At 41.3% G+C, this 14289-nt stretch overlaps 1 protein-coding gene across 1 annotated transcript in view; it reads left to right on the top strand.

Annotated features, from left to right (window-relative positions):
* CNTN4 (contactin 4) overlaps positions 1-13996 on the top strand; it is a 305070-nt gene extending 291074 nt beyond the window's left edge. Inside the window, exons 15-22 of the mRNA XM_088023249.1 lie at positions 666-815; positions 2337-2407; positions 3452-3686; positions 4172-4284; positions 4834-5020; positions 5451-5563; positions 10727-10895; positions 13896-13996. Coding sequence (XP_087879375.1) covers positions 666-815; positions 2337-2407; positions 3452-3686; positions 4172-4284; positions 4834-5020; positions 5451-5563; positions 10727-10895; positions 13896-13996 — 1139 coding nt within the window. The remainder of the gene's footprint in view (positions 1-665; positions 816-2336; positions 2408-3451; positions 3687-4171; positions 4285-4833; positions 5021-5450; positions 5564-10726; positions 10896-13895) is intronic.
* The last annotated feature ends 293 nt before the right edge of the window (positions 13997-14289 follow it).

The raw sequence follows: 14289 nt of genomic DNA, 5'->3' as shown, positions 1-14289 counted from the left end.
TTATTATGATAATTATAGAGCTTGGACCATGCAGTCACAGGTGAAAATCCAGTGCAATCTTGGGTCAGTAACTTAATCTTTATAAGGCACATTTTCCTCATCTATAAAAATGAAGACAGTAATTTTACTTTACTCATAGAATAGTTGTAAAAAGTAAACAGTGTGCCCAATACTGTGCAGTAAATCCTGAAAAATGTATTAGGTGAGGGTGCCTGGGTGGCTCAGTTGGTTAAGTGACTGCCTTCGGCTCGGGTCATGATCCTGGAGTCCCGGGATCGAGTCCCATATCGGGCTCCCTGCTCGGCAGGGAGTCTGCTTCTCCCTCTGACCCTCTTCCCTCTCGTGCTCTCTATCTCTCATTCTCTCTCTCTCAAATAAATAAATAAAATCTTTAAAAAAAAATGTATTAGGTGATAGTAATAATGATTACAGTCAAGTGCTTTGGGTCCTTGAAGACCGTAATGTCATCTGCTGGTATCTGATTTGAACTTGTTAGTTTAGCAAAAGAGAATTCTGGGATTACTTCCCTGTAACAGCTGTTGTACAACTCATCTCAGACCAGCTACAATGCCCTGCACACAGTAATGATGATGATGATGGATGGAAGCTCCTATCTGCTTAACGTGGAATCCTATAAAACGTCCCCACCTTTCGATGTCTTTCAGTTCCAGAACTCATTGATGGGAAGACATTCACAGCGACTGTCGTGGGTTTGAACCCTTGGGTCGAGTATGAATTCCGCACCGTTGCCGCCAATGTGATTGGGATCGGGGAGCCCAGCCGGCCCTCAGAGAAGCGCAGGACAGAAGAGGCTCGTGAGTAGCAGCCAGGACACAGAGAGTTTGTGCCAGTGGCTATGATCTCTTAGGAAAAGGCTTTGAATTCTTCCTGCTCTTCAGCCCTAATGAGGCTCTGTATTAGCACCCCCTTCCCTTGAATGATTATGATGATCAGAAACTGGGCCAGTAGATGCTCAGCTTACTGAGTTTCAATCAAGAGTTAAGTTCTCACTTTTCACCGGGTCTCCTTGTACAGGGAGAGACACCCTGTGCTTAGTTCTTCAGAACGCCAACTCTTTCTTCATTGGCTCATTTGTCACCAAGATTCTTCAACCAGGAATTATTTTTTTTTAAATACACACCCACATTTCAAATGAAATCAACACATAGAAATCACTAGTTGCAAAGAATAAGTTCTTCAGAAATATTCAGTAAGATTTTCTTAGAGTATCAGCCATTCCCAGAAGCTAAGATTTGGAACATCCTGCCAATTCATACAAGCCCAGTCAGCAATTTAGTATGACCCTCTGTGTTCACAGCCTGAATGAGCACAGGGCGAGAATAACGTGCATCTGCATCAGTTGTATATTTCCTTCTCTCTTGAGAAGTAGGAGGCCTACGTGTGGGTCTTTGTAGAGTCCTCAACTGTGATAAGGCCAAATGTTTGTTAAAGGTTTCTAAGCAAATGGGAATTCTGAGCCTACTCTTTGGACAGAAATCCATCTAGATCTATTTCATTGGCTTTCACTGAGGGAACACACCCAGTCACCAATTTTTAAATTCTGTCTGGAGTCTATTGCTTATATGATGATAACTAGTTAATCCCCATACTCTCTTTTCCCCCTCCAAAACTATCATTGAATTGATGACTCTCAGCAGTCCTGAGGAGGAAGCTAGCATAATTTCCCCTCTTTTACAGAGAAAACTGGGGATGAAAGAGGTTAAGCACAGTGAGCCAGGGGTCAACCTATGTCCACCACTTCCTTCAGCACCCAGCTCAAAACTCACCTTCCTCCGAGAAGCCATTAGCCCAACCCTACTCTGAGCAGCCTGCTACTTCAGATCACCGCTGCACTTCATTCTGTCTGCACCGTATTGTTGTTTATTGTCAACATGCCTCTGTAATTGTTCTGCATGTGCTCTCTACCTCCAAAAAGATTGTAAGCTCTGCATGGGCTGAGTGTGTATTGTCTGTCTTTTATGTACTACCGCATGGTTAATAAACATCTCTCCAAGCATTAGAACCAGCACCTCAGTCCTTTCAAACCACTGAACCTCGGCCTCTAGGGATGGAGCTGAACTCATTTGGTGAGACTTGTCACATACCTTGTGTACCTTGTTGAATGGGAAACAGGTAACTAATAGCAATTTCCTTGGTACGTTTCACTTCTTTAAGCTAACGCTTTGGGCTGCCTGACCACACTGCTTCTGATCTCAAAAGACAAAGATATGTTTATCAGGGTATTTGTTTAAAGTGAGTCACTTCAGCCAGGTGACCTTCCTGCCCCTCATTTGCTTTTACCACCTGACATGACTTGTTTTTTGTTTCCTGCACAGTCCCTGAAGTCACCCCAGCTAACGTCAGTGGTGGTGGAGGCAGCAAATCTGAACTGGTTATAACCTGGGAGGTAAATGAATCATGGAACAAAAGGAACGTATGGTAGTCTAGGCTATTTTATTTTTTTCCTCTGTGTTAAACAACTCTGAGAAGTCTTCTCCTGTGTTTTTAAGAGCTAAAATTCAGTGGAGTGCAAACACTCCCTCTCACCTAGCTGATGGGTAGCAGGAAAAGATGGTGCTTGCCCATCCATCGTTGAATTAAGTATTAATTGGATTCATCACAGAAAAAACAATCATGAAATGGAAGGCAACACAAGAAAAAAAAAATATATATATATATATCCATGAAGCCTGGTTCAAAGAAAACCAGTTTTCCTTTCTTCCTGAATTGATGCATAGCCAATTGATTTAAAACCTCTGCCAGCAATAGATTTGGTGTACCAGCACAATTTCCTAGCAATTGGCTTTGCTTCTGGAGCCCTCTTCTATGAGGTATTTTTAAAACAACTTGGAGGTAGGTTAGTCACCAATTTATTAAAAATTGATTTTGAGAGAGGAGATTGGAGTTTTAGAAAGGGTTCTTAATGTTTTTGAAAGATTCTAGACAATAGTCCCCAAAGTTAAAATCCTTCATTTAACTAAAGCCCCAGCAGTAAAAGAAATTACTCACCTCCTCCAGCTTAACTCCTCAGTTCTGAGGGGGAAGATCTTGCCTGAGCCAAGATGAGATCTTCAATGAGATCCTTTGTCTGTTTGGCACTGGAGGAAGACTCATATTGGATGGTACATGTTGCATTGTTGGAGCCTAGGTCAGCTATCCACTGAATTTCCTAGTCATTTCTAAGAACTTCAGAGCTGGGTCTCGCCCATCAAGAAGCTCGGCTCTCCTCTGCAGGTTCTCATTGGGGTTTGTTTGTTTGTTTGTTTAACCCTACTTCAGCACTTCATCCATGCTAAGGTAGACTGATGGCAAGCCCCAAACCTAAGTCTCTTGACAAAATCCAAAGTAAGATATGTGTGGAAGAATGTTGGAAGATAGGGTGAAATAAAACAATTTTAGCATTTGAAGCAAACTACTGTGATTTCTGAAGACTACCTCCCTTCTTTCCCAGACGGTCCCCGAGGAATTACAGAATGGCAGAGGCTTTGGCTATGTGGTGGCCTTCCGGCCCTATGGCAAAATGATCTGGATGTTGACAGTGCTCGCATCAGCCGATGCCTCCAGATATGTGTTCAGGAATGAAAGCGTGCGCCCCTTCTCTCCCTTTGAGGTTAAAGTGGGCGTCTTCAACAATAAAGGAGAAGGCCCTTTCAGTCCCACCACAGTAGTATATTCTGCAGAAGAAGGTATGATTTATGCTGCCGCTATATGTGTTATTTGTTCACTTCCGAGATGTTGTTGATTTTAGGACTGAATTGTCACCTAGCTCTCCTGAATCTTAGTCACGTCAGTTGGCTTTCCTTTGTTCTTATGCTCTTATTGTCATAATCCAATGACAAGGACTCTCACCTATGGCAAATGCTATTTAAGAAGGATATGTGTTAAAGGAATTGCTAGCTATGAAAACCTGATGCTTAAATTTAAGCAGTCCTGGATTACTTCCCTTCCACCTACCCCCCAATTTAGAAGCCGAAGACTTTGTCTTTACCATCTAAATCACCACTCCCTTCCAGCTATTAATCATGGCTCCTCTGTAAAATGATGGTTAGGGTCATAATCACTAAGGGCTGTTATACAACCATGAGTTATTTATTCCTTATAATGCCAGTATCTCAGAAGCCTACCCTGATGAGGCTGATAGAGTAATTACTTTTTCCACACTCAACTGTAGAACCCACCAAACCACCAGCCAGCATCTTTGCCAGAAGTCTGTCTGCCACAGACATTGAAGTTTTCTGGGCCTCCGCCATGGAGAAGAATAGAGGACGGGTACAAGGCTATGAGGTAAGCAAGAGATATGTACATTGGTACACCCCTCACTGAGACCTTCCAAACACATTCTGTTGAGAAAAAGACTCAGATTCCCATTTAGAGGAGTTTGTTTCAGAGAACGATGGCTTCTAGTAGACATTAGTTGAAGCATTAACATTCCACTGTGAGATCACCCTTTCTCTGGTACACTGGAGAAATCTTTTTCAAAATACATGTGGGCCTAAGCATTTATGAGAGGGTTGGTGAAATGAGCTTTGACTTTTGACACACGCAGTATCACTTGGGCTCAAAATAAATGTGGGGGACAAGTGAGAAATAGCCAACAATGGTTGTGCCCATTTTCCATCTCACTATGAAGCTAAGAACAAAAAAGGGGGCCCTTCCTATTGCAGATAAGTTCTCAGAGCATACCAAGCCCTTGGCTCTGAAAGTTCTGCTTATGAGTTGGTATAAAAAATTAATTCCATCTTAAGAATCATCATTTTTAAAAAAAATCAGCTGATGGCATTGGAAATATCCCCAAAAGGTATGATTTCCAAGGTCTTCCCTTTATTTTCTCAGGTTAAATACTGGAGACATGATGACAAGGAAGAAAATGCTAGAAAAATACGAACAATTGGAAATCAGACATCAACAAAAATCACCAATTTGAAAGGCAGTGCGCTGTATCATTTAGCTGTCAAGGCATATAATACTGCGGGGACAGGCCCGTCCAGTGCAACGGTCAATGTGACAACCAGAAAGCCACGTAAGAACATCTTTGCTCAGAAATATTTTAGGGATTCATCAGACATGTCCCCAGTTCATTCCCCATCCCCACCTCCCAATGATCATTTGCATACTAACTGGTATCATTATGTGGATTCAAATTTACCTTAGCATTTTAACTGAACCTTTCCGAATACCATGCAAAATTCATTGCTCCGGAGGACAGAAAGATAAATGTTTTTCTCCTCACTGGGAAGGGTACTTCTTTTAGATATAAATGTTAGGCGACCAACTGAATCTTTTTCCATTTGCAATGCTGTATCTCGTCAGATTTTAGTGACCTTGAAGACACATATTAGTGCAATAGCCCATTAAATTGCCTCCACTCTTGAATTCTAGTAAGGAGATATTCCTCAGAATCCATTGAGACTTAATAATCTGTGACTTCGTATATCTTAATTTTTTTATAGCACCAAGTCAACCCCCCGGAAACATCATATGGAATTCATCGGACTCCAAAATTATCCTGAATTGGGATCAAGTGAAGGCCCTAGATAATGAGTCGGAAGTAAAAGGATACAAAGTGGGTAATTTCTTTTTTGCAGAGGCCCCTAATCCTGATGTTAGTAAGAACAGTCTCTTCTCAGGAAATCATATGAACTATATTCTCACTTTCCCTGATGATGTCCCACAGCCCCTCTAGGCATCTCTGTCCCCAGAGTGATTTGCTCTGAGTTTTATAAATGGTCCATGGCAACAAGCCAGCTGTAGAAAATTGCCTAAACTTTAGAATCAGAGTCAATCAGAAATGGTTGAAGACCCTGTGGACGTGTCTTCAAAAACTCATGAAGACCCACACTTGTAATCTCTCCTGTCAGCTTTGTTTTGTGCTTTTCCTGATTGTCTTTTTTTTTTAATCAACACTATTATGAATGGTTAAACATTTTTGTTCATGTTCCTAGAGTTAGAGAGATTTATATAGAGAAAAGGAAGCAAGGAATTTATAGAAAATTCACTGACCTAGTCCCAGAGTGTTAACCTGACTTGAAAGAGCTAGAAAAGAAAATGTGAATAGCCTTGGTACCACAAGTAAAAGCAGTTGGTATTATCTTGTTTTGTTTTACTTTTAAGCAACATTCGAGACAGTGCAATGCAGGCCAAACAAAAGCAGTCTGTAGGCTCTGTTTTGTGGCATTTTTGCACAGAGATGTTGAGCTTAGCAGATAGGCAGTTTAACTACTTTAACTGGTCAGGAACTAGTTAAAGAGCATGGGAAAGTAGTTGATAAAACCAGAGCTGGAATTAGGAGTTGGTGGTTGGTGGTAGAACCTTGGGTATTATGATTAGAGAGAGATTCAGGAAAATGCTCCCTGTCATGGATTCCTTTTCTTTCATTTACATGGCACGGTGATTTGTATTGTACCAACGGAGAAACATTCCTGAAAAACTAATCTCCAGACCTTTTACTGGGCCCTTTTTTAAGAGCCCAGAGTCTTCTAGCATATAGCATAAAGAGATAGGAGACCCACATATCGGTCCTCTATTGACTATGTGACTAAGTAAATCACTTAACTGCTTGGGACTGCATTTTCTCTTTTATTAAAGGGGAAATTTTCTAGTATCTTCATAGTTCTCTGAACTTTTGCTCAGACATTTCAGTTGGGCCATGAAAAAGGGAGAAAGATAGACAACTCTCTGGGGAAAAAAATGTTCCAAGCACAGTGAATGGCACATGCAAAAGTCCTGAAGTGGGCACATGCCAATGTAAAACAACAGGAAGCATGAGAGACTGTGATGAATTAGAGATTTTCTCATTGTCCAGAAGGAGCCATGGCTTCTGAGCTCTTGCATATTGTTGCCAAACAGTGTGGATATATCTTCCAGTTTTTCAGTAAAACCCAACATTCTTTTCATGTATAACTTTTTGGACGGTTTTAAGTGTTGACATCTAACTCAAAATAAAATAAACCCTACAAGAGCCAAACAGTTAAAATATGCAGGCCAGATGTGACCCATGGGCTATCGGTCTTCTACCATCTAACCTCCTTGTTTTGCATTCATGAAGACAGAGACCGGAGAGGGGAAACAATTTTCCCACACAGATGATGGCCAAACTAGGCTGAGTTAAGAATATAGGCTGTTGACCCAGACTGTCTGGGTTTGAATGTTAAATATACCCTTTACTGTTCATAGTACTCTGGGCAAATTGCATAATATCTTCAGGTCTCAGCGTCCTCATCTTTGAAATCAGAATGATAAGAGTGCCCACCTTAAGAGGTGATGGTCTTAGTACTTAGAACAAATAGTGTTCACTGGCCTCATTGAAGATATCAGGCAGATTCCTCCAAAGCCACAATGCAGTTCCCCAGGGTCAAAGAGCCCAGGCATCCCATAACATGGTAGAAGGTGGTGACAGAGCTCTCATTGCTTGTGAGGAGGACATCTCCAGGCACCGAGTCTATGTCTGTGTCAGTGAAGTGGGGAGAGGTTCCCTGCCAGGTTCTATAGATAGTGTTTTGAATCAAAGCACAGGTCAAAATAACACAATTAGGTGCTCTGCTACCAGTCACTGCCTCATCTTTCTCCCTGGTGTAGTGGTCTTGAAAGCCAGATCACTGTGATGGTTGTAGCCAAAGAGTGGGAACAGCCATAGAACATAACAAACACCCCTAAATGTTGTTTGTTGTAGTATACAAGGACATCCAATGAAGGACAAGGAGCAGAGAAAATGCAGTTTGAGGGAAAGTAGCTGAGAGCCCTATTGTTAACCTTGATGACGGGAATGTCTCAGTGATTTAAAATATCCCAGGACCATAGCTGTTCTGTAAGAACAGAAGCACAGAACTGTGCACTAAGGACCATCCCCAAAGGGTCACTGAAGTCCAAGGAAATCACACCTTTGGGAGGCTGTAACTTCACTTTCTTTTTGGGTACTGATGGTCTGGACACTTCATATATTGATCTACATCTGGTGAGAAAATCAGAGATCCAGTGGCTCCATTTCAGCAACTCTTACTGATTCCCAAGGCAAAACTTGTCATCTTTGATAACTTAGGACAAATCTCCACTTTGATGTTTCACCCAGACATTGAAAAATGGACTACAACTGAAATAATTTCAGGTTGCTGACACTGTCTAATGTGATAAGAACAAAAATTAAACTTCTCTTACTTTTCATTAAAAAAAAAGAACTTACGACATTCAAACACAAAGTAAGCATTGAATCATGTTTGCTACTGTTATCATTACTCCCATGAATCCACTCTTTCTCCCTGTCTTCCACCCTGGATTATATGAAATGCAAGCACAGCCTTCAAATCAGTCAGCTGAACCAAGTGTTAGGTATAAATAAAGGTTTTACCGGCTTTTATTTAGGTTCCAATGCAGTCCCTAATATTACAAGACTGATAAGCCATGCTGATAACAGGGCTGTTTTTTCCTGGAAGTGTTTCTTTTGGATTTATATTTGAAACTGGTTAAATTTTCTGTGCTTTGGCAAGGACCAGAGGTAAATCAAAGAAGCAATTTATTCCTCAAAGCCAGATGTGCCCTTGCATCCCATCAGCCAGCCCATGTTCCTGAAGGGCCGTGATGAGACGCTTTGACACTCCTGAATGTGCATGAGGATTTATTTGAGCCTGATCATTAACGAGGGGATGCCGAGCTGGATACAACTGATGCACCGGAGAAGGAAGGGGGGCGCTTATGAATCTTTCCACCTTAAGGAAATTGTGTTTTCCACCTTGTATTAGAAAGATATAAATTAAGGTGATGAAATGCCAGGGAACAAATGGGATCTATACCATTTTAAGGGAATTTTTTGAATTTTATGTGTGTGTGGTTTTTATTGCAATAGTGGAGTGGCCTTATGTCTCTAACTTCAGCAGATCAGAATTTTGAAATGTGAGCTAATCTTAAGGGTCTCAAAGTGCTGTTCCTGGACCAGAGGCCATGGCATTATCTGAGAACTTGTTAAAAATGGAGATTTTCAGATCCAACCTCAGACCTACTAAGTCAGAAACTCCAGGGTGGGGTCCAGTGATCTGTGTTTGAACAAGCCCTCCAGGAAGTTCTGATACACAGGTTAGATCCTTGATCTAATTCAGGATTTCCAGCCACATTAACATCATATCAACTCTTTTTTTAAGTACCGCAGCCTCAACCTCACCTCCGTGGAGTCTAACTCTGGAGTGGGGCCATAGCAGACTTTCTGAGCCTCCTCACTTTGGCCTGTTTGGGCTGGAGAACTCTCAGTGTAGGGACTGTCCTCTGCATTGTAGGATGTTTTGCAGCATCTCTGGCCCCCTACCCGGTAAACAGTAGCACCTGTTGTGACAACCAAAAATGTCTGTAGACATTGCCAAATGCCCTCCTGACCCGGGGAGAGGAGCAAAATTGCCCCTCCAGCCCCCCAACCCTCCACCCCCCTTGAGAAGCACTGGGCTCGGGTGTCAGTATTTTTTTACACATTCCCCAAGTTCTCCTGCCATACAGCCAGGACAGAGAACACTGATCACCCACCCCTCTGTTTCTCACTACCAGGAGAAACTGGCGGTATTGGAGGATCATGATTTAAGAGTAGGGGTTTAGGAGTTCTCACCTTGCCACTTACCAGCTCTGTGACCTCATCCAGCCTCTGTTTTCTGATCTGTGGCAAGAAATAATAATGCCTGTGTTGTCCAACGGTTGTGACGGTTCAACATGGCGATGTCGATAAGGTGCCTAGGTCACAGTCAACATCAGAAAGTATTTGCGGGACAGTTATCATCACAGTTGTTATATCCAAAAGGGAAGATGTGCTTGTCCAGGCTTTTAGATTTTGTTTCTGGTTGGAGTTGGTGGCAATCAGAGTAGGCAATTCCTGGCAGGGGGATGTGTTTTCAGGAGACCTAGTTGGGAACCTCATCAAATGAGCCGCCAACCCAGACTCCCATCCAGGGCAGGCCAAGAAGGGAAACACGAGTGGGACTATTGAAGCTATAGACAATTCTGGAGTGACGGTGATCACCACAGAATATCCCCTATTTTCTACGTAGCTCAGAAAGGGATCCCAGGGAGAGGAAAAGGGGGTTTCTGCCCTTGCCTTGCCTTTCGCAGATCATCTCCCTGGGCTGAAATGTGCTTCCTCCAGAGGATTCATGATAATAGTAATAATGTATGATGCCTGCCTTGTGCTTCTCACCTTTGCCAACGATGTTTGTTTATCTCTCATTCCCTTTAAGCCGTCATAAACACTGTGTCTTACAGCTTCCTTTGAGCCGAGTCCTTCACTTATACACAATCCTTATGCACCCTTGAGAACACCCCAGAAAGGTGGGTGTCATTGTTTCCTCATCCACAGATGAGGAAAATGAAGCTCAGGTTGTAAAGAGGACTATAGTCCCACAGTGGCCAACTTGATTCTGATGCCAAAGCCCCTCATGTGTAACTGAACTCTATATGCCCTCCAAGAGGAATTTGTTTTCCAGGTGTGTTACCTGCACCTTCCAGAGGTTATGTGAGGCCACACGGCACGTTGGTTGACTGATGTTACCCCTGTCCCCATGCTGCAGTGTCCTGTAAACTCTTTCCTCATAATGAAATGGTGGCTGCAGATGTGCCCCTTACTATAAATGAGCCTCCCAAGTGTGTGTGGGCAGCTTGATAGCCTCAGCGTTCCCACATTTTGCTGGTGCCCAGACGAATGCTCCATCTTTGGGGCCTTTGTGAGGACAGCAGGTGACACCTGTTCTTTCTGTATTGGCAGGTCTTATACAGATGGAACAGACAAAGCAGCACATCTGTCATTGAGACAAATAAAACATCAGTGGAGCTTTCTTTGCCTTTTGATGAAGATTATATAATAGAAATTAAGCCATTCAGTGATGGAGGAGACGGCAGCAGCAGTGAACAAATTCGAATTCCAAAGATATCAAGTAAGAGCGTCTTTTTCCGCCCCTCCCCCTGCCTGCTGGATCTCCTAAGTCTTCCCAGTGAGTCCAGATTTAGACAAAGTGAAGCCCACAAAGAAAGGCTTCTATAAAACTGGGCAGTACTGTCCCCTCATCAGACAACTGATGTTTGCTCGTCACGGGCAGCTTCAATAAAAAACAATTTGACTAGTTTTGACTGATTTAATCAGTTGCCAATCAAAAATCAGATTAAAGCAGCCCCAAATCTGTCACACAGGTTTTCCCATGTGGACATGTGTGGTTTGCATCTACAGTAACTGTAAAATTATAGCTCAGAAAGTTAAAAGCATGACTCAGGCAGGAGAAGAAAGCAAAGGGTTCTTTAAAATGCTGTAGCGATTTGTCTTTAGCAAAACAATGTAACTCAATGTCTGTGGCTGAAAATATTTTGACCTTGACACTATTAATTTTGAATGTGTGTATGTAACATGTTATTAAATACACATGTCTATATATAGTCAAGATGATCTTTATTTACAAAGACAACAGTGTGAGAATATTCTTTTTTCAGCAAATATATTCAATCTTGTTTTTGAAATACTATGTTTGCAAATATCTCAGCAGAGTATTATTTTTTATTACATGGTTTCATTTATTTAAAAAAAAACAGAAAAGGCAAATCCATAGAGACAGAAATCCGATTAGTGACTGGTAGTGGCTGACCAGTGTATGAATTGCAGCATAATGGGTACTGGGTTTCCATTTGGGGTGATGAAAAAGTTCTGGACTAGATAGTGGTGCTGGTTGAACCTCATGCCACTGAATTGTACACTTTCAAGTAGTTAAAATGGTAACTTTTATGTTACATGTATTTTACCACAATAATAAAAAAAAAGATTGCAGCTAGATACTTAAGTGTAGATTTTCATTGGACTTTGCCTTTAACTGTCTCAAGATAAGGGGCTGGAGATAGAAATTTTCAAGCCATCAGTGAAGACGTGATATTTTATTTTATTTATTTTTAAAGATTTTTTTATTTATTTATTAGAGAGAGACACAGCGAGAGAGGGAACACAAGCAGGGGAAGTGGGAGAGGGAGAAGCAGGCTTCCCGCAGAGCATGGAACCAGATGTGGGGCTCGATCCCAGGACCCTGGATTCATGACCTGAGCCGAAGGCAGCCGCTTAACGCCTGAGCCACCCAGGCGCCCCAAGACGTGATATTTTAAATCATGGGCACACCATCCTGAGTTTCAGACGCTCTGCTTAGTGTCCATCACATTATTTTTAAGATGAGGAAAGGGTCTAGGATGTCTTGCTGATACCAAGTTATAGTAAAGCATCCACTTAGCAATTTTAAACTGCATCTGTAAAATGTGGATGCTTCTGACCAGAAAAGGAAATGTTCCTTGGTCATTTCACCCTCTCCCTGAGTAAGAATTTGCTAACATTGACAAATAGAACAAGACCTCCTGGGGACAGAGGCTGCTCTGCTCCCAGCTCAGGGGTGATTTGCCAATTTTCAGATGAAGTTTATATTTACTGCACCTTTTTTTCAAACACTGAAGGCATTTTTGTCTTTTATTTTATTTTATTTTTTTAGAGGTAGGGGAGGGGCAGAAGCAGAGGTAGAGAGAGAATCTTAAGCAGGCTCCACGTCCACTGCAGAATTTAACACGGGGCTCGATCTCACAACCCTGAGATCATGATCTGAGCAAGCCATGCTCCCAGCTTAGGGGTGATTTGCCAGTTTCCAGATGAAGTTTATATTTACTGCACCTTTTTTTTCACACAAACACTGAAGGCATTTTTGTCTTTTATTTTATTTATTTTTTTTTTAGAGGTAGGGGAGGGGCAGAAGCAGAGGTAGTGAGAGAATCTTAAGCAGGCTCCACACCCACTGCAGAACTTAACACCGGGCTCGATCTCACAACCCTGAGATCATGATCTGAGCTGAAATCAAGAGTCCGTTGCTTAACTGATTGAGTTTCCCAGGTGCCCCAGAGTTTTTGTCTTTTAAAAAAACTGGGGAGAATTGGATTCTATACCTCACTAAGGCAAGGGCTCTAAATTCTGTTGAAAGGAACCAGAGATGTGGAACCAGAGATGTGGAAGTAATCACCAAGCCACAAAAACACAAGATTGGGGTTTGTTTGGGTGTTAATTTATCTCACTCTGTTAAAATCTGACTTCATACTTTCTTATCATTGTAAGGATTGTTTGTTTTTTTTTTTAGATTGGTGATTCTTGGTTTAATTCATTATAAAAACAGATCTTAAGCAATTATATTGGTATAATTAATTGATATTAAATGATAAGCATATAATTGTGAAAAAAAAAAAAACATGTTCTCTCCCTCAAAAGATTACCCATTTTGTTGGTCAGAGATCTTACAATCTTGGAGAAACCTGAAACAACAGTTGTTAATCTGTTACTATGAAAAATGTAAGACCTCTAAGAAAAGGTTTTATTTAAAAATATTGAGATTATTTTGTTGGGGAAAAAGGGACATATTTAGGCAGACATGGGTTTGAATCCCAATTCAGCTATTTACTCACTGGTTGATCTTAGACAAGTTATCTTACTTCTCTGGGCCCTAATTTCCTCATCTGTTTCATAATGTAATAACAATACCAGATGTGCTTATAGTTTTTATAAGAATCAAGTATCCCGTGGCTCTATGCCCAACACAAAGGTAGAGTTAAAAAGGGAAAGGTAACTTATATTTTGCTGCATCATTGATATAATACTTATTAGTAATGTTATTAGTAATACTGAAGTTTCTTCTCACATTAGATGTAGAATCCTCATTTTGCAAATGCATCAACGGAGGTCCAGAGATGTCCCATAACCTACCCTTAGGTTCCTGGCTAGGTAGTCATAGAACTGATATTAAAAAGTCATTAGGAAATTGCTTTTTCCGGTAGGATCTGGCTGGTTCTGCTGTTGCCTAAAAACCCGTGGCCTTGTTTTCCTCTGTAGCCAGGATGAAGCGATATTGAGTGAATTTATTCTCTCTTTTCAGATGCCTATGCAAGAGGAGCCGGACCTTCCACTTCAAATGCATGTACGCTGTCAGCCATCAGCACGATCATGATTTCCCTCACAGCTAGGTCCAGTTTATGACAATAGTTATCTAAAGGACTTGCTGTTTATAATATAAGCAACATTTAGCTAGTTGTTTTGAAGACACCCAGTACTAAGTAATATTGTTGTTCAAGTACATCTTATTACTGGAAAAAAAAATGTTTTTTGCTTCTTTAGGAATGGCATTATACAGTACTTCCTCAAAGCAAATCTAGCTTTGTCTGAAGTTTCTTTGGAAACTCTGCAATGCACTGAAGACATCTGTAATATGATGTTACCAAAGCAGTTTACATATGTCCTTATATGCATATTTTTTATTATATATTTAGTGT

Source organism: Eumetopias jubatus, unplaced genomic scaffold (assembly GCF_037043125.1).
Source record: "Eumetopias jubatus isolate StellerSeaLion01/CBP00866 unplaced genomic scaffold, mEumJub1_p1.0 scaffold_1, whole genome shotgun sequence".
Taxonomy (NCBI): domain Eukaryota; kingdom Metazoa; phylum Chordata; class Mammalia; order Carnivora; family Otariidae; genus Eumetopias; species Eumetopias jubatus.
This window is presented reverse-complemented; position numbering and strand designations above follow the sequence as displayed.